General features: G+C 37.2%; 3 protein-coding genes and 1 pseudogene across 13 annotated transcripts; all 4 read left to right on the top strand.

The window, feature by feature from the left end:
* The first annotated feature begins 2,051 nt into the window (after positions 1 to 2,051).
* LOC125470213 (F-box protein CPR1-like) lies at positions 2,052 to 4,355 on the top strand. 2 transcript variants are annotated; one of them, XM_048568957.1, is made up of 3 exons: positions 2,052 to 2,189; positions 2,521 to 3,753; positions 4,239 to 4,355. In XM_048568957.1, exon 2 carries the CDS (start codon positions 2,545 to 2,547, stop codon positions 3,739 to 3,741), a length of 1,197 nt encoding a protein of 398 aa, XP_048424914.1. In that variant the 5' UTR covers positions 2,052 to 2,189; positions 2,521 to 2,544; the 3' UTR covers positions 3,742 to 3,753; positions 4,239 to 4,355. The 2 variants fall into 2 exon arrangements, with proteins under 2 accessions (XP_048424914.1, XP_048424913.1); XM_048568956.1 differs by lacking the exon at positions 4,239 to 4,355 and having other exon boundaries at positions 2,521 to 3,884.
* A 3,666-nt stretch (positions 4,356 to 8,021) lies between these two features.
* Positions 8,022 to 9,664, top strand: LOC125470304 (annotated as a pseudogene).
* Positions 9,665 to 10,829: 1,165 nt separating this feature from the next.
* On the top strand, positions 10,830 to 15,997 carry LOC125470440 (pentatricopeptide repeat-containing protein At5g55840). Of its 10 annotated transcripts, none has more exons than XM_048569476.1 (6): positions 10,830 to 11,160; positions 11,567 to 15,050; positions 15,169 to 15,242; positions 15,386 to 15,436; positions 15,526 to 15,587; positions 15,694 to 15,997. In XM_048569476.1, the coding sequence occupies exons 1-2, from the start codon at positions 11,004 to 11,006 to the stop codon at positions 14,839 to 14,841; spliced, it is 3,432 nt and encodes a 1,143-aa protein (XP_048425433.1). In that variant the 5' UTR covers positions 10,830 to 11,003; the 3' UTR covers positions 14,842 to 15,050; positions 15,169 to 15,242; positions 15,386 to 15,436; positions 15,526 to 15,587; positions 15,694 to 15,997. The 10 variants fall into 10 exon arrangements, with proteins under 10 accessions (XP_048425433.1, XP_048425429.1, XP_048425432.1 ...); XM_048569472.1 differs by having other exon boundaries at positions 15,363 to 15,436; XM_048569475.1 differs by having other exon boundaries at positions 15,526 to 15,997.
* Positions 15,998 to 17,654: 1,657 nt separating this feature from the next.
* LOC103967858 (protein NOI4-like) lies at positions 17,655 to 20,908 on the top strand. Its single transcript, XM_048569413.1, has 3 exons — positions 17,655 to 17,815; positions 19,665 to 19,859; positions 20,503 to 20,908. The coding sequence occupies exons 1-3, from the start codon at positions 17,810 to 17,812 to the stop codon at positions 20,545 to 20,547; spliced, it is 246 nt and encodes an 81-aa protein (XP_048425370.1). The 5' UTR covers positions 17,655 to 17,809; the 3' UTR covers positions 20,548 to 20,908.
* The last annotated feature ends 192 nt before the right edge of the window (positions 20,909 to 21,100 follow it).

Here is a 21,100-nt window from a genome sequence, read left to right as displayed (position 1 = left end):
AATACAAAAAGACAAATGAAAAAGGTAGCTAGCATTCATCTATACAAATGTGTGGTGGAGTGAGATGTGAACTAAAATGCTTTTTAGCCAAAATGGTCTTAAGGTTTTCATAACACATAACTTTAGTCCTTGAGATTTAAAATTAATAGAAGTAGTCCTTGAGATTATCCACCATCTATTATTTTAGTCATTCCGTTAAAAAACTCCGTTAAGTGGTCCCTGAGCTTTTAACGAAATGACCAAAATAATGGATGGTGAACAATCTCAGGGACCAAAGTTATGTGTTATGCAAAACTCAGGGACCATTTTAGCTAAAAAGACTAACGCTGATTATGTTGAAAGTTTCATGTAATGGAACATGGTTCTCTTTTTGTTAATTCTATTGATTTAGCCTTGTCTATGGATATACCATAGTTTGAACGTTCATTTCATTATATTCAAGTGTGCAAACTGTACAGTTTTTTCCAAAAATTAACGAAAGGGAAAAAGTCAAGTACCGTTTGCGATGATTTACTTGAGTTTGATGCCAAATCGTTTTTAATAATAGTTGAAAAGTTGATATCACTGCCAAAGAAATGAGAGAAAAATGGTGAAAAAGCATGTGGCAAATTTGATTTGATAAAAATGCCCTCAACTTAACAGAGTTTTTTAATAGAATGACCAAAATAACAGATGTGGTGGACAATTTCAAAAACCACTTATATTGATTTTAAATATCAGGGACCAAAGTTATGTGTTAAACAAATCTCAAGAACCATTTTATCTAAAAAGCCGAACTAAAATGAGTAATTAATATTTTATTAAAATTTTCACAGGGACGAAAGAAGGAAACTGATGAGCGTCCTCATCTGAATTCATTCTCACATTTGTACCATTCTCTTTTCTACCCAAATAAATATTAATTGTATTGATGGATGAACTAATGAAGGCCAAGGCCTAAAAAAACGAGTGAATAAGATGAGACTGATGTAATTTCCGATTAGTACTCTGTCGCCGGTGGAGCGCCAGTGACAGAGACGATATCACAAAATGAACACAATATATAGGTAGACAGAGAAGGAGGAAGAAGAAGGGACGGTGTGATTTTTTCCCGTGGGCAGATAGCAGACAGAGGATGCGGGGAGAAGGTCATATGGGCGGTTAATGAAAATTTTAACAAAATACTAACTAACTATTTTAGATGACAGCTCATTCCTCCACATGTTCATATTTGATTGGTAGTACCACCATTTGGCATTGCCACGTGGTAGTACTCTACTAGATTATAATTTCTCAATCTGCAACGGCAATATAAATACAGTCTTGAGAACATCTTCAGTAGAGTTCTTATATAGGGGCTAATCACCGTATGAAATGAGCATAAAACAAATATAGAGACAAAATAAATCTCTAATGGATCGGAAAGTAAGTTCCTTAAGTATAGGGACTCATCGGATACTTGGTGTATGTACGCACATATAGAGACTTTATAAGGACTAAAATGATGGACCTAGGATAATTTAAGTGAAAAAGAAGGCATGGATTCCAGTCACATGACCTTGTCTTTTTTTCCTTTTCTTTTCAACCGTTTAAAATAGAGGATCCAAATTGATTCTTGCTTTTCAATTTTTTTTAACATTGAAAGATTAACGGTTCAATTAAATAATCGTTTCAATTTAGGTTACTTTGGTTTTCAAATTCTTTTGTTTTCTCTTTTCATAATGCATCTCTTGAAATATTAATATTTTCAATTTAAGTTACTCTTTCATATTGTTCTCTCATCATTCTTATAAATCCCAAATTATCTAACCAAAACTTATCACAACTTCATTTCTTATACTCAGTTTACTCGTACTCTATTCATTCATTCTAGTTATGTTTTTGTGAAGAAAAAAATTAGTGTCAGAATTTGAATTTTTTTTGTTAAAATGTTCACAAAAATATTTTACGAAAATGTAATGTTAACATAAACAAAAAATGTGTACCTAATCAAATTATCATGTAAAAACCCTGTATAAACACAAGATAAGCATGAAGCCTTTAAATCTCCAACGGGCATATAAATACAGATAGTGAGATACAGACTACAGAGGATCCTTCCTTCCACTAGGTTTTGTGCCGATGCCTTTCCCTCACCTAAAGAAAGCAACGCCCTAGAACCTAGAAAGCCTCCACATTTTTTCGGCTCAGCAACGCCGCAGAAGAACGAGGTTCGCTTCCTTAACTCCAATTTTCTGCTTATCGAATTTATGAGTTTCTAAAGTCTTTTCTTTTCTTCTTTTTTTTTTTTTTTTTTTTTTTGGCCTTTTTAAAGAGCTTATTTCCTATAACAATGGTGGATTTGGATTTAGTGTTCGTTTTTTCAGATGGGTTTTGATATTTGGTTTCATCTGCAATTTTTTTATATGAAGTTGCACTGCTGTTAAAACAATTGCCTTGATTTTTTTTTACTTCTTTTCAATTTAGGTTTTTTTTTTTTTTTTTTTTTTTTTTTTTTTGGTAATTAAATTCACTGTTATTCTATCCATATGGAAACTGCAGCTTGGGATTTGAAAGTTTGAAGCAATGATTCACAAATTTCCTGAGGAAATCATACATGATATCCTGTTTAGATTACCTTCTAAACCGTTGATCAGATGCACCTCAGTGTGCAAGCCATGGAACTCCATGATAAAAAATCCCAGCTTCATACGAACCCACCTCAACCGTACAATCAATCTTAATAACCAGTTTGGCACCCACCTCCGCCTACTCCACTGTGTTCCTGGACCTTTTCTTTCCACCGACGTCAATATTAGCGTAGACAAGCCAAGGGAGGAGCAGTTCTATTTGCATTATGACAACCATGCTTTTGATGAGTACTGCAAGCTGGAATTTCCAATTTTTCCCAGGGAAGAAATGCACAATAAATTTCTTCGGGTGGTCGGCATTTGTAATGGACTGGTGTTCCTTGCTGATGATAAGGATTGTTTAGGCTACACCTTCATGTTATGCAACCCGTCTATGAGAAAGTCAGTGACCGTACCTAAGCCTCATCTTACCTTCAACACAATTGGCCCTTATTATGCTTGTATTGGTTTTGGTTTTGACGCTGCGACTAATGACTACAAGGTTGTGAGACTTATCACCGATCAATGTGTGGATCCAAATACTTTTTATGAGGTTTATTCACTTGCTGGTGGCTCATGGAGTGAGCCTCGTTCTTTGGATCATGTATGTGAAGTTAAAGATCCTCGTAAACCCCAGGCTTTTGTTAATGGAGCCATTCATTGGGAGGCATGTCGCCGTTTGAAAAATGGTGATTATGAAGATTTCATTTTGGCATATGACTTGGGCAGCGATTCATTTCGTGGGATAATGGCACCAAAGGGTTTCCATAGCTCATGGACCTCGCAGTTGTCTGTTTCAGGTGACGGGAAATCCATTGCTTTGTTTCAGCCTTATTTGACTAATACCAAAAAGCGTTGTGTTGATATATGGGTGATGAAAGAATATGGCAAGGAAGAGTCATGGACCAAATTGACAACTCTAAGTCGATCAGGTCCACAAAGAGGAGTTCGCTACAGGCCATTATGTTTTACGAAGTGTGGTGATGTAGTGTTGGTACCAATTTATGGTTTTTGGGAGTGTGAATTACTTTGTCTCGACCTTATGAGCAAGCAATTTAAAAATCTTGGAATTCATGGATATATATATTACTATGCTGAATCTTATGTTGAGAGCCTCGTCTTACTTGACAAGACCAATGCAGTTTCTTACTGAGGAGAAGAGCAGGTAAGGTGATAGCATTGGTTTTTCTTTGGTTTTCATTTTCTTCTTGTTTTTAACGCTTATACCTCCAAACTCCAACTGACTGTGACATGATATGACCATTAACAAAGTTTGTTATGCATTTGTTGCTTGAATTATTCTTGCCCTGTAATTGGTTGCTTATTTTACATTCATGAAATGGACGTTGAACCAAAGTGGTGATTGAAGATGCTTCAAAAACCACCAATGTGGGACGATTAATGATAGCAGGACATACTAGTAGTGATAACTCTAATAAATGTTATTTGCCCATGAAATCACGAGCAACTCTTCTTTCTACATTGTTGCCTTTCAAGGTGCAGACCATGTAATACTTGCTGCTTGATAGTAGCATGTTTATCCTTGCAAATTATTTACGTTTTGGATATACCTATATTGAACATTGGTTATTGTCGTCCATCAAGCACAGCTTGTTGAAGCATAATTGTATTCATTCGTCCTCCATGTAGGTCGAAAATGGGGCAGATAACCTTCATGACTTTTACGATGTCTTCTCAGTAGCTGCGTAGTGCTAGCCTTGCTGCGTAGTGCTAGCCTTTCAAGTGAATGAAGGTGTATCTTGAAGGAAGATTTGTGAAAAACATGTTCATTTAAGCAACATCAATAGCATGCAATTAACAAGTAAAGGCGGAATCATGCTTGTATGCACTTAAAAACAAAACATTTACCCATGAAATTCAAAGCCTAGTAGATAGGTGAACCAAAACTCAACTCAAAACAAAGTGAGTTGAGAAATCAATACCTTTGTAGATTCCTCTTTGCATAAGCAAAGGCTAATCACTCAAAGAGAGGGCCTTCATTCCTTGCATCTTAGATCCATGGGTTTGGATGGATGAAAAGGTTTCTCCAAGTTCCCAAAATTGAGAACCTCTAATTATTCATCACCAAGGCATAATGAAGAAGAAATGAGTGACCTTGGAGGAGTTTGATTGCTAGATGATCCCTCCAAGGTTGGCCGAAATTTTAGAGAGAAAGGAGAGCTTGTGTTCTCATCCTTTCCCCAAAAAATAACCCTTAATGAATTTTGGCTATTAAGTCAAACTTATACCTTAATTCATTTGAGTGGCAAACTTGTAAATAAGTCAAAACCCACTCCTTCTCTAACATGGCCGGCCATATGGATTTATTGGGCTATTTGGGCCTTTGTGAATCATTATTCATTAAGTTGTCACACAACTTAAGTCAATGGACTTGACGTTCGAAGCCCATTGGGCCTTAATGTCCAAAACTATCCGAGGTCTTTTAACGAACTTATTCGTTTGATTAATAATCATATTAATTAATCATTGCCATAAATAATTAAACCATTTAATTATTCTTACTCATCTCTGTTGTTTCTTCAAACTCTACCTTACTCGGTGAACGATCCATTAGGTTCCTTTTAGCGAGGCAGTGGGCGATTCAAACTCTTTCAAATTGATTGTGAATTGAAACTTACTTTCAATTCTCCCGTTAGTGATAATACACTTTTAGGGCTTCCACAAACCATGGTTGACGCCTAGCAGCATGTCATGGTTACCCAAGCTAATCAGAAGAGGTGGAGAACCTATTCAGTTTTAGGATTACAAATGCAATACGGTTTTTCTCTAATACAATACTCTTGACCACATTGTTTGGTTTGATAGTTTATTCATGTCTACTATCCAATGTGAGTCTTGTGCTTATATGATTACCTTGAACGTGATTTGGAACACATTCCTAAATCTCATTTATACTTTGGCCAAAGATTCTTAATCATATCATAGAGTATTCTCCCTCAAACAGTTTGAAGGTTAGAGATCCCTTGTTACGCATTCACTTGCCTCCATGGCTAAGTGGCTTAACCCCAACGATGCCATGGACACCCTCCTGATGGAGTGACTTTGACATAATCAAAGATTAAGGACCTAACCACAAGACAACTGTGATGCCTCAGGTCAAAAGACTAATTTGCATTATCCCAACCATGAGTTCTCAAGTGACATGAATATGAGAACTCTTCGTTGATCGTGTTCAGTGAACTCATTCTCTATTGAGCACCTACGTACTTGTCTTGATGTCACACACACCAATGACTCGAGACTAGTCACTCTTCCTGAGAGAAGACATAGCACGTACTGATCTTTACGGACTGTCAATGCCCAATTGACAATCCTATGATCAGGAACGTTTAGGATGTGTCAACGAAAGAATGGTCTCATGAATCTAACTTCTTTAGATCGCATTCTTCCAATCACATATTCCTTGGACTTATCGTTTAAGCATATAACATTTATGTGAGACGGCTCAAACAATAATTTTTGCCCTTTATATTTAAACTACATTAGTTTGAAATGTCCGTAAAGTATCATCATATGATTGGTTTTAGGGCACATTTTCAACATATCTTTCTGCTTGCTAGGAGATGTTTGGGATTTGGTAACCTTCTTATTTAACTATCTGTAATTTTGAGTTTCGACTAGAAAAAGGACATCGCTTGTAATCGGGATGTTCTGCCGCCCCTTACTGATGAATATCCTGTCACTAAATATGCTATTGGTTAGAAATAACCTTTGTCTCCCTTTAATTTGTTCGGTTTACACTGGTAGAAAAGTTGCTTATTACATTCTGCAAAGATTTGATGTTGTTTTGATCCCCTTGTTAACCCCAGCTCCGTGCTTTGGATATGTTGGTGACAAATATTTTGAGTGCATTATATCCTTTTCTTGATTACAAACCTTCATCTTGATGTCCTTTCTTGTGAAGCTTGCACCTCCGATCGCCCAGAAAAACCTTCATATCTCGATATCGTAGCTTGAATGTTCTCTATCTCTACTCTTTCCTTCAGTAAGTGTAATATACTACGCCAAAAGGTATTATCAATAACTTGAAAACCACGAGACTTGTTTATGCCCAATAGATGTTTGATCTTCAGTTTCTTAGGGTTCAATTGGAAGTGCTTTTAAAATGATTGAAAGCGTTTTTAGTGAAAATGTTTTTGAAATCAATCCTTGGTAAAAATATAAGGAAACCTAATAAACATTTTGCAATAAGCATATGACTGGTGATTCTTCCAGGAAGCACTTTTAAGTATTTTTGAAACGTAATTTTTTTTTTCTCTAAAAGTACTTTTAGTCATTTTATGAATACTTCCAAACGAGTCCTTAATTAAATTGAGGACGTGACAACCGCGAGACCTACACATAGACCAACAACAGTCATTATGGAGCTTCAAGTTCTATCGCAATGACAGTTGCACAATTTGGTCACAATGGTAAGTGTGGCTTCCATGTATCATAAAAACTGGGTTCCACATCTGCTTGATCATTAGTCTACAGGAGGTCCAGAGGGTCTAATAGACAATATAAATTGAAAGTTTGTTACCCATTTTAAAAATCACGATTCACCATAAATATGAAGGATGTAGTTAACCCTAAAGTTTTTATTAAATATCTTCTTCAAAAAATACCTTTCATATGCTTTACCATAAAGCTAAAAAAATGCTTTTAGAATCAAAGAAGCACTTCTAACTGATTAGTCCCTAATCAGTATAATAATGTTTCAAACGATAATATTACGTAATATTAAGCAAGAAAGAGTTACAAAAGAAGGGATGGCCTCGTTAGAATTTTGAATGGTGCTTTCACTTGAGTTGCAAGAAAGGAAAATTAAACACCATGAAAAACTAGGTCATATTTTTCAAAGTGAACCTATAAATAGAACAAGGATCCTCTTTCGATCTCACTGCCAAGAGTCCAGAGATTAGGCAATCCGGACCACTCAAATTAAATCTAATTGTCCCCATTAATTCATTTTGCTGGACCACTCACACAAACCAAGGACTCCAATCTCTCTTTCACATAAACTAAGGGCTTGGATTTCCTATTCTTTAGAAGGTCGATCCATATTCCTATAAACAGATGATGCAGGAATATCATCCAACGCAATCAAAACCCTAGCTTGCGGCACGCTTCTTCTCTAACACAACACAATAACGAGACTCGAGGTTTGCTCAACTCCTATTTTTGCCTCGTCGATCAAATATTGTGAGTTCTTTATGCATTATTTTTTTCTTCTTTTTCAAGAGTAGGATTTTGTTCTTCTCTTCTGTTTTAGTTTTTGTTGTAGCGACAGTTAGTTTCGTCTTCTCAATTATTGCTAGGTTATTGTTTTGTAATATATTTCCTCACTTACTGGTTACTGCTAGGTTATATAATTCCTGACTCGGTCTATCTCTATGAAATCTGCAGCCTGGGAACTGAAATTTTGAAACAATGGCTCACAATTTGCCTGAGGAAATCATACATGATATACTATCTAGACTACCGCCTAAATCTTTGATCAGATGCACCATGGTGTGCAAGGCATGGAGGTCCACGAAAAAACAATCCCAGCTTTATTCCCTCCCACCTCAACCGTACAATCTCTCTTAATAACCAGTTTGGCACCCACCTCCTCCTACTCCACTGTGTTCCTAGAGCTATTCTTTGCAGCAGCGTTAACGTTCGGCTTGACGAGCCAAGGGAGTGTTGGGGTTTAAAAATGCTTCACTACTTTGAGAGGTTTATCTCACAAAGGAGAATGTAACGCAGCGGAATTGATAGACAAGAGAAAGAAAGAATTCTCAAAGTATTACACAAGGTTTTTTATTCACTTACAAACTTAGTACAAGAGGAAACACTCAAACACTCTTAGAAGCTTTGTTGCTTCTTCTTACTTCTTACTTGACACTCTCACTTCTTGCTACTTGCTCTCTCTTGGTTGTTACAAATGGTGTGGATGCCTTCTCCTTTTATAGGCATGGATGGAACCTTGGAGAAGCATGAAAACATTATGCTAGAGATATCTAGATAATTCTACTACCTTCCTAAGCTAGAATTATCTACACTAATCTTGTATGTTGGTGGAATCCTCACCATTCTTCTAGACTCTTCCACCAACTTGAACTTTGCTAGAATTCTCTAGCATGTGCATGGATCTTTCTTTGTGTATGGGCCGGATCAATTATCTTTGGGCCAAGACAAGATTACAATTCAACAGGGAGAAGCATTGCAATTTGCACTATGACAACCATGCTTTTGATGAGTACTGCAAGCTAGAATTTCCTTCCCAAGATGAATAAATATCTTCGCGTGGTTGGAGTTTGTAATGGGCTGGTGTGCCTTGCTGTTGATAACGACTGTTTAGGTTACACATTCATGTTATGCAACCCATCTATAAGAAAGACAGTGACACTTCCGAAGCCTCATCTATCCTTCGACAGCATTGGCCCGTACGATGCTTGTATTGGTTTTGGTTTTGACGCTGTGACTAATGACTACAAGGTTGCGAGACTTATCACTAAGCAAAGTGAAGAGCCGAATACTTTATATGAGGTTTATTCACTAGCTGGAGGCTCATGGAGTGATCCTTGTTCTTTCGAACACGTATGTGAAGTTACAGATCCTCGTAAACCCCAGGCTTTTGTTAATGGTGCTATTCATTTTGAGGCATTCTACCATTCGACAAATGGTGGTTTTGGATGGTTCATTTTGGCGTTTGACGTGGGCAGCAGTACATTTCGCAGGATAATGGCACCGACGGATTTCGCAGCCTCAGGTTCAACGCAATTGTCTATATCAGGTGACGGGAAATCTATTGCTCTATTCAACCTTTATCAGTCATATCTTGATGGCTCATATCTCGATATTTGGGTGATGAAAGAGTATGGCATGGAAGAGTCATGGACCAAACTGACAACTCTATGTCCGCATGGTCATATGCTATTTATTATGGTGATCCATATGGAATAGTTTCTCTGGACCCTGTGAGCAAGCAATTCAAAAGTCTTGGATTTCTTGATTGCGAATATTACTATGCTGAATCTTATGTTGAGAGCCTCGTCTTACTCGACAAGACCGATGCAGTTTGTTACTGAGGAAAATAACGGTAAGGTGGTACGACGGCTTTTGTGTAGCTGCCAAGTGATATGACATAATGTTCTTCAGAAGTTTATCAAAGACAGATGAATCTGTTGTTTCTCTTTTCGAGTTTCGACTAGATTAAGGATATCCTGGTTTCATATTTCTAGTTTCTCTGTTTGTGATCATGTGGATTTGTTGTTGTTTCATGTAAGTTTTTTTTTTTTTTTTTTTTTTTCACTGTAGCATGTCAGTATCTTAATATTTCGAAACATTACCATTTAAAATTTTGTCTTCAATGCGAAAAGAGCAAGATCTAAAAGAGGAAGCTTATGCTTGACAACTAAATAAATACAAGTTTAAAAATCCCTAATTAACTTAGTACGTTCATTGTGCTTCATCAAATCATTCTTAATTTTTAGGTTTAGGGTATAAGATTTTCATCCTAAAGACTAATTATGGCCAAACGAGGGTTTAAGATTTTCAATTTTTAATTTTGCAATTCACCTGAATCGTCCCATCTATCCTCTGAGTAGAAGTTTGGTTTCAAACCCGGGGACGCACAGGAGAACATATTTACAAGCTTTATATGAGACTAAGCCGAAAAAGTTAAAGTCACTTCAACCAAAAGCTCGATCTCATTCCACAAACGAGGTAATATTAGCTTGGCATTGAAGAAATCATTTGAGTCGAGCTTGACCGTATACGAGCTTTATTCGAGATTGAGCCGAGTTTGAATTTGAGTAATAGGATTCGAACCGAACTTAGGATTTTGATATTCGGCTTAGCGACTCATTTACACCCACGTGAGAAAGTCGAGAAGAATTATAACTACAATAGTTAAACCGAAAATATTGAAGCAATGCTCACTAAGCTTTGGTCCAATTGGAGTTTTGGTTCTTGAACTAAAAATCCATTATCCCTAAACTTGTTATAATTGTTAAACCGATAAACTTGGAGCAATTGTTCTTGATCCTTGCCGAATTTGAGCTTTGATCCATAAACTAAAAATCCGTGACTATTGATCTTGAACTCTATAAATATTTCCATTTAAAATAAAGGGTTTTAAAGAGATAAAAAAATTAAATGAAACTTCAAACAGAATTAGTCAAAAAGACTATTGTTCCATATTATAAAAAATTCCGTGATCGATACTCACAAATTTTTAATTCAAAGGCACCAATCATCTCTTAGCCTATAAACGGTTCGCGTGTAATATACTTCAGCCGTTGGATGTAATAATCCAACGGTTTCTGTCACTCGCGCTCACCGGCGCCCAAAAGATAGGCACTTTCGGTCAGCTCATTGGTTTTCCAGTGAAGGAGGAAGAAAAGGTGCCACTGAAGTAAATTCCCAATGTTGTCCTCAACGGCTAGGCCGAAGCAATTCTCTCTAGTTTCCCACGCAGTTTCAAAGCTCAGAACTTTCCATGCTTTCTCCCAGAAAAATCCCAATCCGAATCTCGGAGCCGACGGCGCAAAATGCATCGCTCGCGAAAATCCACAAGCCTCCGGTACGTAACTTTCTGTGGGCCTTTTTCGAGATTGAAGTTTTGATTTTGGTGCACGATTAGGCTTTTTTGGGGGGATGAACTGTTGAAATTTGGGAAATCATGGCAGTTTATTTGTGTCTCTTCGTTTTGAGATTAAAGTTTTGATTTTTGGGCGCATTTCAAACTGTTAGCATTTGGGGGATTCAGGTTGAAATTTGTGTGTTTTCTTTCACTGTTTTGTTTTGCTTTGAGATTAAAGTTTTGATTTTGGGGACTGTGTGTTTGTTTTCGAAACTCGGTCACTTGTTCCCCCTCCGAAACTCATGAATTTTTAGGTGAGGGACCCAACCCAAGTGCTGAGTTTTGAAGACTTACAAGACCATTTGCGATAAAAACCCGCTAAACTGTTGAAATTTGGGAACTGCAGGTTCAGAAATGGAGAAGAGCATATATGAAATTCTGACCATTGATCGTTGGGTGTCACTGAACCACATGGAATATAGGATGGCTTCTCTCAGACCGGTTCATGGAAAGCTGGCTTTGAAGTTTCTAAATTGGGTCATCGAACAACCTGGTTTGGAACTCAACCATTTGACTCATATACTGTCTGTCACAACCCATATACTTGTTCGAGCTAGAATGTATGATTCTGCCAAATCAGTTTTGGGGCATTTGTTGCAAGTGGATTTTGGCCCAAAATCTGTTTTCAGTGCTCTAATGGACACTTACCCGCTTTGCAATTCAAACCCTTCGGTTTTTGACCTTCTAATTAGAGTATATTTGAGGGAAGGAATGGCTGGTTGTGCTATAGAGGCTTCGTATTTGATGGGTTTGAGGGGATTTAGACCATCTACTTGTACTTGTAATATGATCCTAGCTTTGCTGGCAAAGGACCGGAAAGCGGTATCAGTATGGTCTTTTTTCAAAGAAATGCTTGCTCAGACGGTATGCCCTGATGTTGCTACTTTTAATATATTGATTGGTGTTTTATGTGCGGAAGGGAAGCTTAAGAGAGCTAGTTATCTTTTGAGAAAGATGGAAAAGAGTGGCTATGCTCCGAACACAGTTACTTATAACACTTTGCTCAATTGGTACTGCAAAAAGGGGAGGTATAAAGCAGCCTTTGAGCTTATTGATCAAATGGGTTCAAAGGGTATAGAAGCAGATGTGTGTACATATAACATGCTTATTGGCGATTTATGTAGAAATAATAGAAGTGCAAAAAGTTATCTGCTGTTGAAGAAAATGAGAAGGAAGAAGTTATCTCCAAACATGGTTACTTACAATACTCTTATTAACGGGTTTGTTAAGGAGGGGAAAATTGATGTTGCTACCAGGGTTTTTGACGAGATGTCTAGGTTTAATCTATCACCAAATTCTGTTACTTTCAATGCTTTGATTAATGGCCTCTCTCAAAATGGTAAGCTTGAAGAAGCTTTCAGACTTTTCGACATGATGGAAGCAACGGGAATAAGACCTACTGAAGTCAGCTATGGGGTTCTTTTGAATGGGCTGTGTAAGCATGCCAAGTTTGATTTAGCAAGAAGTCTTTTTGAGAAAATGCGGATGGATGGGATTGCTGCTAGTTGTATTATGTATACAGAGATCATAGATGGATTATGCAAAAATGGGTTGCTTGATGAAGCTATGAAATTCTTTAATATGATGGTCCAGGACGGCGTGAATCCCGATATTGTAGCATTTTCGGTGCTCATAAATGGACTTTGCAGAGCTGGGAAGATGAAACATGCGAAGGAGATGGTATGTAAAATCTATAAAGCTGGCCTTTCACCGAATAGAATAATATATTCTACTTTAATCTATAACTCTTGCAAGATGGGTAACATAGCGGAAGCATGTAACATTTATGCAGCTATGAACTGCACCGGTCATGGTGCTGACCATTTCACATGTAATCTATTGGTTGGTTCCCTTTGTGAAGCTGGAAAGCTGGGAGTGGCAGAAGATTTCATGCGTCATATGAGCAGTATCGGTCTTGATCCCAATTCTGTTACTTTCGATTGTCTAATAAATGGCTACGGAAGCATGGGAAATGGGTTGAAAGCATTTTCTATATTTGATGAAATGATTAAGTCAGGGCATCATCCAAGCCCATTCACATATGGAGGTATACTGAAAGGGCTATGCAAGGGTGGAAATTTGGGGGAGGCGAAGAAATTTTTGAAGAAACTCCATGGCATTCCATATGCTATTGATACTGTTGTGTACAATACAATACTACATGAGACATGTAAATCTGGAAATCTGCATGAGGCTGTTGCCCTTCTTGATGAGATGGTTGAGAATAACATTCTGCCTGATAATTATACGTATGGTAGCCTTCTTGCTGGGTTATGTTGGAAGGGAAAAATTGTTGCTGCCATCCTGTTGTTCGGGAAGGTGATGGAAAAGGTAACTCTCTCACAAAGTGCAACGATGTATACCTGTCTAGTTGATGGCCTTTTCAAGACTGGCCAGTCAAAGGCTGCTTCATATCTCTTTGAAGAGATGGAAAACAAAGGTTTATACTCAGATGCTATTGCTTGCAATGTAATGATAGATGGATACTCAAGGATGGGAAAAATGACGAAGGCAAAAGAACTCTTTTCAACTATGGGGAGCCAAAGATTGCCCCCTAATTTGGATACATATAATATTCTCTTGCATGGATACTCGAAAAACCGAGACCTCTTGACATGCTCTGGTTTACACAAGAAAATGATTCGGGCCGGATTATATCCTGATAAATTGACATTCCACTCTCTTATTCTGGGATTATGTGAGTCTGGTATGTTGGATATTGGCCGCAAAATGTTGAATAAGATGATAATGGAAGGTGCTGCAGCTGATCAGTTAACATTTAACATGCTTATTAGAAAGTTTTCTGAGACTGGTAAGGTGGGGAAGGCCTGTGATCTTGTTGGGGTCATGGATATGTTAGGAGTTTCTGCTAATATAGAAACCCATGGTGCAATCTTGAATGGCTTATTTAGATGCTCGAATTTCCAAGCATCCTGTGTTCTTCTTTATGAAATGTTGGCCAAAGGTTTCACTCCTGAGCATACACATTATATCACCCTAATTAATGGTATGTGTAGAGTGGGAGATATACAAGGAGCATTTGAGCTAAAAGATCAGATGGGAGCTCTTGGTGTCACTTCACGTGACATTGCTGAGAGTGCTATGGTTAGAGGGCTTGCGAAATGTGGGAAGATTGAAGACGCCATGCTCGTTTTTGATCACATGCTTCGGATGAAACTCATTCCAACGACTGCTACTTTTACTACTTTGATGCACATGTTCTGTAAAGAAGCCAACCTTGAAGAGGCTCTAAAACTGAGGGGCGTAATGGAACGTTGTGGTCTGAAGCTTGATGTTCCAGTGTTTAATGTTCTGATTTCAGGCCTTTGTGCTAATGGCGATGTTGTGGCTGCATTTGATCTTTATAAGGAGATGAAACAAAGAGGGCTGCTGCCCAACGTGACAACATATACTCTGCTCGTTGGTGCTGTTTCTGCCGAAAATAATCTTATCGAAGGTGAACAGCTTTTGGAAGATTTATGTGAAAGGGGATTGATATCTGGAAATTGGGATGGAAACGCCCTAACACTACATGAGGTTTTGATGATTGCAATGCAAAAACTCAATTCTTTGAGGCGCATAAAAGGAACTAATACTAAGACGTGTAGTGAATCAACATAATTTGATTGGGAGTTGTGACTTCGGTGGGCTCTCAGTACTTAACCAAGTTTTGATGTATACATTTCTACTGGAGATCTGGTGGTCTGTAGGGAGATGGAAATCCAATGGGCTCTCTCTCTCTCTCTCTCTCTCTCTCTCTCTATCGACGGGAGATGAGTGCGATGGCTCTCATCACTTGCCCAAGCTATGATACAACATGACCTTCTGAGGTAGGCTGCATTCTTCAATTCCTTTTTCTTTCCTTTTTTTAATTTTACCTTCTTAACATATATTCTTATTATTATATTTATACCGTAATATATTTTCTGCTACTTGGGTGAAATGCAGTCTACCTAATGCTTGGATGCCATGTTTCTTGATATGATATTTGTTCTGCCAAAATGTATCACGCCACACGCTATGTAAGTTCCAACTTTTGCTTACGTGCATTTACAAGTCCTTGTTTTCTTTCATGATCAAGGCCGTACGAGGTTCAGTTTACCATTTTAACACCAATATTCTGTTAACACTCTTTTAAGTAGCTGTGTCTACTTTCTGGCAACAGTTACCTGAATGCCGAGGATGCTCACCTGTAATACATAAGGTTGGCTGATAGGTAATACCGTACTATGCCATTATCTGGTTTAGTTACTTCTCTCTTTTATATCGGTGTCTGAATACGTTGTTGTGCTGCAACTATTAAAGACAGAGGTCTCTTGATCTCCACAGATGCGCAAGAGTTTCTGAGCACGGTCATTCGGCTAGCTGTAAGTTGTGTTTTGCCTGAAATACATTTCTGGAAACCTTTCCGTAATCCGTTAAACTTTCTCGTTTTGTATCAAATCTAAATTCTGCATTTTTTTTCTTTTCGAGTGAGCGAATATAATCCATCCCGGCGCCAGGAATACCCAGATTTTTTCGGAAGACGCATAACATGGCAACAAAGGTGGAGGGAAACAGATCTTTGGTAGAGAAGGGAGTTGGCTACTGAGGAGGGAACCAAATGCAGCGAATGGGGTTCTCTGTATCTGGATCTCCATGTATTGTAGGGTTCTCTATATGCAAAATATGATGCCATGCTAATTGCATGGCAGACAGAATCTAGCAAAATGTACATGGGAAAATTGCATTTGTTGACTTTGTGTAATTTATGATATGCCTATTATTTTTGTCTGTATTAATGCATTCTCTTTGTCTCTCAGATTCCTCTAGGTTCTAGGATTTTAATTTAATCTGTTTTAGGCTTTTTAGTGAAAATGATATTGATATTGGCGTAACTCCGCACTTTGGTTCTTGATAATGAGATAGAAGTGGTTCACGAGTTTTTCTATTGTAAATCATTTTGGTTATTCTGTGAAAAATCTGTGCATATCAAAATGATTCACATTGAACAAACTCAAGAACACTTCTACCGATTTTCGTTGTTAGAGACCAAAATGAGTAGTTATTCCAATCTCAATGACCATTTTGTATAAAAAATCTTTAATTTATTTTTTCTCCCCCCAAAATCTACAAGTTTTGAAATCGAGATTTTACGTGATATAGGATGACTCTAAAACCAATATTGTTGCTAGGGGCTAGTCGCTCAAGTAATTAAGAGCATTTACTCTAAACTCAGGTTTTACGTTTGAATTTTCTCACATTATTGTTTGTATCAAAGAAACTGATAGTGTTAAATTTTGTAAGGATATAGTATAGTGAAGCCATATACAATTCTAGCATACAATTTACGATTTCTAACTCACGATCTAAACCAAGTGTTTACAATTTTTGTATCTTATCTCTACATCACTTCAATTAGGTCTCGTGGACACTTATCGACCTTTCTCAAAACACAAATGTTAACTGATCGGTGGTTGTACTCGCGAATAAAATAATACATTTTTCTTTCATTAATGGAAACAAAAACTTTGATCTAAACTAATTGACGATTAATTAAGTGATTAATTAATTAATTAATTAATTTGATGGCAGTGACGAGACCTGGAGACGCCCAACCGTTTTGAAATTTTAGAGACATGGAATGCCAGCAAGGCAATGTGCTGTTTGCTTCCGTGTAACCCAACAGCTACTTCTTTACTTCCTCACTCCGTCTGCCAGCTCACCATCCCGTTCCATTATTACTTTTCTTTTGGATTAATTTACACAAATGCCTCTACATTATTATTATTAAACAAAACAACAACAAAATTTTATCTCATCAAATGAGGTCGTCTGTACGAACTGTAGAACATTATTGTGCTCAATTTTGCGGCAAATTTTATGTGACTCTATGCCTTAACTGATTTGTAATTCAAATTGGTGAAGATTGATACATTCACATAAAAACATCGGGCTTAGGGAAATATTTGCTTATGTTTGGGTGGTAGACACACCTAATAGTAGGAGAGTAACTTGTATAGCACATGTACACTGTACACAGCAACAATGATGTCTCATAGATACAAGGTCACATGGAAAGAAAACTAGTACATGTTTTTATGTTACATTTACACATGTGCTCATAATAGAAAAGGTAATGTTCGTACAATTTTTCCTGTAAAATAATTTTACACACATTTTAATCTTCTCACATACCTCTTCTTTATGTCTGGCCATTGGATTAAATAAATCAAATAAACTAACCGCCAAAATTAAATATAAGCGTGTAAAAGTGTCTATGATTTATCTTCTCTTTTTTTTTTTTTTTCAATTATTTCAACCTGCCTTCCTTTCATTTTTATTCCAAATGCACAAATCACGTCAGGGCTGACGCCGAAACGGCGATGCGATCACGTTTCCATTCACGTCAACAAAATAACGCCGTTCATTCAAGAAACAAAAACTGTTAAAGCCTCTCATTTTCTTCCCAGATTTCACATCAATTATAGGCCCATTTCTGGCCCAACCTCCTCTCTCTATCTCTCTCTCTCTCTCTCTCTCGCTCTGCTTTCCGAGTCATTTCATTTTCCCGGAAAATCAAAAAGTTCTTTCCTTTGTGATCGAATTCATGTCGGTACGTAATCGTTTTCGTCTCTTTCTTCAATCCGAATATAAATTCTTAATCTTTGTATGCCTTTATTTGTTTTTGTTTATCTTTAATCTTTGCGATGCTTAATTTGCTGGATTTCTGATTGGATTAAGCTCTAATTCATAGATTTGTTCCTTAATCTGTATTAATATGATTGTAATATCTTAGACGCATCTGTTTTACATTAATTTCTGAGCAAAATTCATGTTTTTTATTTAAATTTTTATGTTTTATCATTATGTTAAAGTAAATACGTACTTGATGCAAAATTTGAATTTTCCAAGGGAGCAGATTCTAATTCTTCAGTTTGGTTTTTAGTTTTGTTTAATTAGGAATATAGTGAAAATTAAATGAACAGAAAAGGGTAGTGAGAAAATGACAAGTTTCCTTTGTGTTTTTACAAAATTAATAAGTTGAAATTTTGGAGAGTATATTGCTTTTCGGAGCAGGTATTGTTTCGAGAGTGTGAATCCCATGTCGTGGAATTAAAGCGACGATTAAATAGTTTGAGTGATCTCAGGCATCTCCACCACCGTTGCCAATTGGTTTTGGGTTGGTGCTCGAATTGTTATAGACTTATAGGTATTGTTGGTTTTTTTTATTGTCATTCATTGTTTGAGTGGGGAATATAATCTTTGTACAAATTGCTTCCTGATGATGGTATTGTCTGGTTTCTGTATTTTACTTTTAATGATTAGTATATTAAGGGCATTGTGTACTTCCTAAGTTCTCATGTCATGGTCATGTGTATATGTGGTTCTGTATGTATGTGTGTGTTCTTCATTCCGACTTTGAATGTGTAAACTATCTGGACAAAGAGGTTTAGTTGTAATTGCCTTGCCCAAACCAAGTATTTTATTAAGGGCTAAATAGATTTCTTTTAACTGGGTTCTTATGTCCACGGGGAAGGTTAGAGTTCTTTTTCCTTTTTCGCGTTTCCGTGTATCTTTGGAGTTTTTATTAGTATGATTATGGTGGGTTGAACTTCTGTGCTAGGTGCTTCCTGAAAATGACTGAGTTATGTTGTCTAAAGTTGTGTGTCCAAATTTAACAATCAGTTGCCTTTTCTGAGTTTTTCCTTCCTGTCTGATTTTTATTTTCCACCTTTTTTCATAGGATGTTAGCTCCATGGTATGCTGGTTGCTTCTTATTTGTATATTCTCGTGTTTTTCCTTTACAATGAACTCAGTGAAATGTTACTATGAATTGGAGTGTTTCACAACTTCACGTCGTCTTCGATTCCTAATCCTATCACAGTATTCAGGAGAGGAAACCGCTCTTATTTTTGTAGTCTAGGATTATCTTAAGAGATGCAGCACTGAGTAGGAGTTAGGAATTGAACTCAGTGTTGCACAAACTTACTACCAAGAGAAAGTTTGTAAGCACTTATATTTTGACTCAGATCCTTATTTTTTGGAAAGTTGAAACCATATAGCACTAGCCCAAGGTTGAGATCAGGTTAGCATTATTAGATTGGTGTTCGGCATGTAAATACTAGTGGTACGATATTGGTATGCGTTCTTAGGTATATGGGGCCATTGCCTGTAAGCTTGGTAGATATGGACCTTTTCCGGGAATTGATTTCAATGGTGTTTGATCCTATTGAAGGATCATTTGCATTTTGCAGTCTAGAAAACCAGGGGAGCTTGACATTGGGTTTCTGGTGGTCTGTCCTCTGTGATTAAGGCAATTCTATCCTGGTGTGGGGTATTTGATTGATGACAACCTAAATAGGTTCGAGATGTAACAGAGTGCTTGTCTGTCCTTTTGTCTTTGTAGTTGAGAGAATATGTTATTGCTTTAACAATGAGAATATTTTACTGATTTCTAACAGGAAAAAGGCAGGCCACTCCCAAAATTTGGTGAATGGGACGTCAATGATCCTGCTTCGGCCGAGGGGTTTACTGTGATCTTTAACAAGGCTAGGGATGAGAAGAAGACAGGTGGAAAACCCGAGTCACCAGGAAAGGCTGATCCTAATATCAGGCAGGGAGGAGGAGTGGATTCTGGCACTGGCAGGCCTTCATCTGTAAGATTCTTTCTCATAACTGTTGACTCGTTTCTTTCTCTGGTGATTTGATATATAATGAGTTAGCCAATAGCAGTTCATTCTTTTGCCTACTAGATGGCGGTTTTCTTAGTAGTAAGTTTTTGCTTTCCAAGTGATGGTAGTACAATATACAACTATATGTAACCATGCCTTACCTGTCAAACTTAGCATACCATTTGATGTTAAAATAAATGCAACCGACTTTTATAAAACTCTAGTTAGGAGAAGGGCGAAAAGGCTTTACATCTAATATTAGTACCAAGATATTTGAAAAGTAAAATAAAAGAAGATGATTTGGCTGTTTTATCTGCATTGTTTGATTGCTCCATGCGAGTGGAATTGGCATACGAAGTTACAAACACTCTGGTTGTCTTCTTTTAGACAGATGTAGTCTAATAGATACAGTTTGTTTCATTGTGAATAATTGAAATAACTAGTGGCCCTGAAAGTATTCTCTCTTCTTGTCAATGGATGATTGCGTGACCTTTTCGTTTCTATGTTTTTGAGTATCTGTTGTGTTTCCAGTCAGTAGAATAATAGAAAGAAACAATTGACCGGTGGGTCGTTGTTTATGCTGCTGAAAGTTGATCTAGTTTGCTTGATTTGATTTCTTGGTGCACAGAAAAAATGGTTTTGCTGCCTTCATCAACCACAGACCGAGTCTTGAGAATGTTGTTCTCTGCGCAAGTGCTCCGATGGAGGAGCACGGTGTTCTGGAACTCGCTCCACCATATTTTTCCAGAGAAGATAGGGAGCTGTATAGCAATGATGGATGGAATTACCGTGTCGCGTAAAAAAACAAAAAACAAAACAAAAAAACTTTGTGATGGGAGGAGTAAAGAATGACAAATACTTATTGTATCTATATTGTCCGTCTGATCTGTTTCTTCGTCTTGTCTTTGCTTCAAGCTTTAGAGCTTTGCTTATGACATTCTTTTCCTTCTTCCCTAATTGTATTATCAAACCACTCTTTGTGTGAAATTATATTGTTCTCGATTTCAAATTCCGAAAACCTTTATCTTCTTTTCCATGACGTTCGTTTCTAGTTTTGGTAAATAACTTGTACTTTTCGATAAAAAAAAAAAAAGAAAGACAAAGGGAAATGATTTCTTACTAGATTTGAATGGATGAGCAATACTGGAGGAGTTATTACGCTTTACCTGCAAATCACAGTTTAACGCGTGCCCAAAAACTCATGTTCTCAAAATGAGTTATTTCTG

This window comes from the organism of the source record quoted next, unplaced genomic scaffold (genome assembly GCF_019419815.1).
Source record: "Pyrus x bretschneideri cultivar Hongxiangsu unplaced genomic scaffold, Pyrus_bretschneideri_v1 Contig5, whole genome shotgun sequence".
Taxonomy (NCBI): domain Eukaryota; kingdom Viridiplantae; phylum Streptophyta; class Magnoliopsida; order Rosales; family Rosaceae; genus Pyrus; species Pyrus x bretschneideri.
Note: the sequence above shows the minus strand (reverse complement) of the source record. Positions and strands in the feature narration are given on the sequence as shown.

What these genes read in the sequence shown, in the direction of transcription:
- LOC103967858 (XM_048569413.1), top strand. An exon ending in GCACTGGCAGGCCTTCATCT is followed by an intron (nt 19,860 to 20,502) that starts GTAAGATTCTTT and finishes CTTGGTGCACAG; the next exon opens with AAAAAATGGTTTTGCTGCCT.
- LOC125470213 (XM_048568957.1), top strand. Translation starts at nt 2,545, where the DNA reads ATGATTCACAAATTTCCTGAGGAAATCATACATGATATCCTGTTTAGA.
- LOC125470440 (XM_048569476.1), top strand. Translation starts at nt 11,004, where the DNA reads ATGTTGTCCTCAACGGCTAGGCCGAAGCAATTCTCTCTAGTTTCCCAC. An exon ending in CGAAAATCCACAAGCCTCCG is followed by an intron (nt 11,161 to 11,566) that starts GTACGTAACTTT and finishes TGGGAACTGCAG; the next exon opens with GTTCAGAAATGGAGAAGAGC.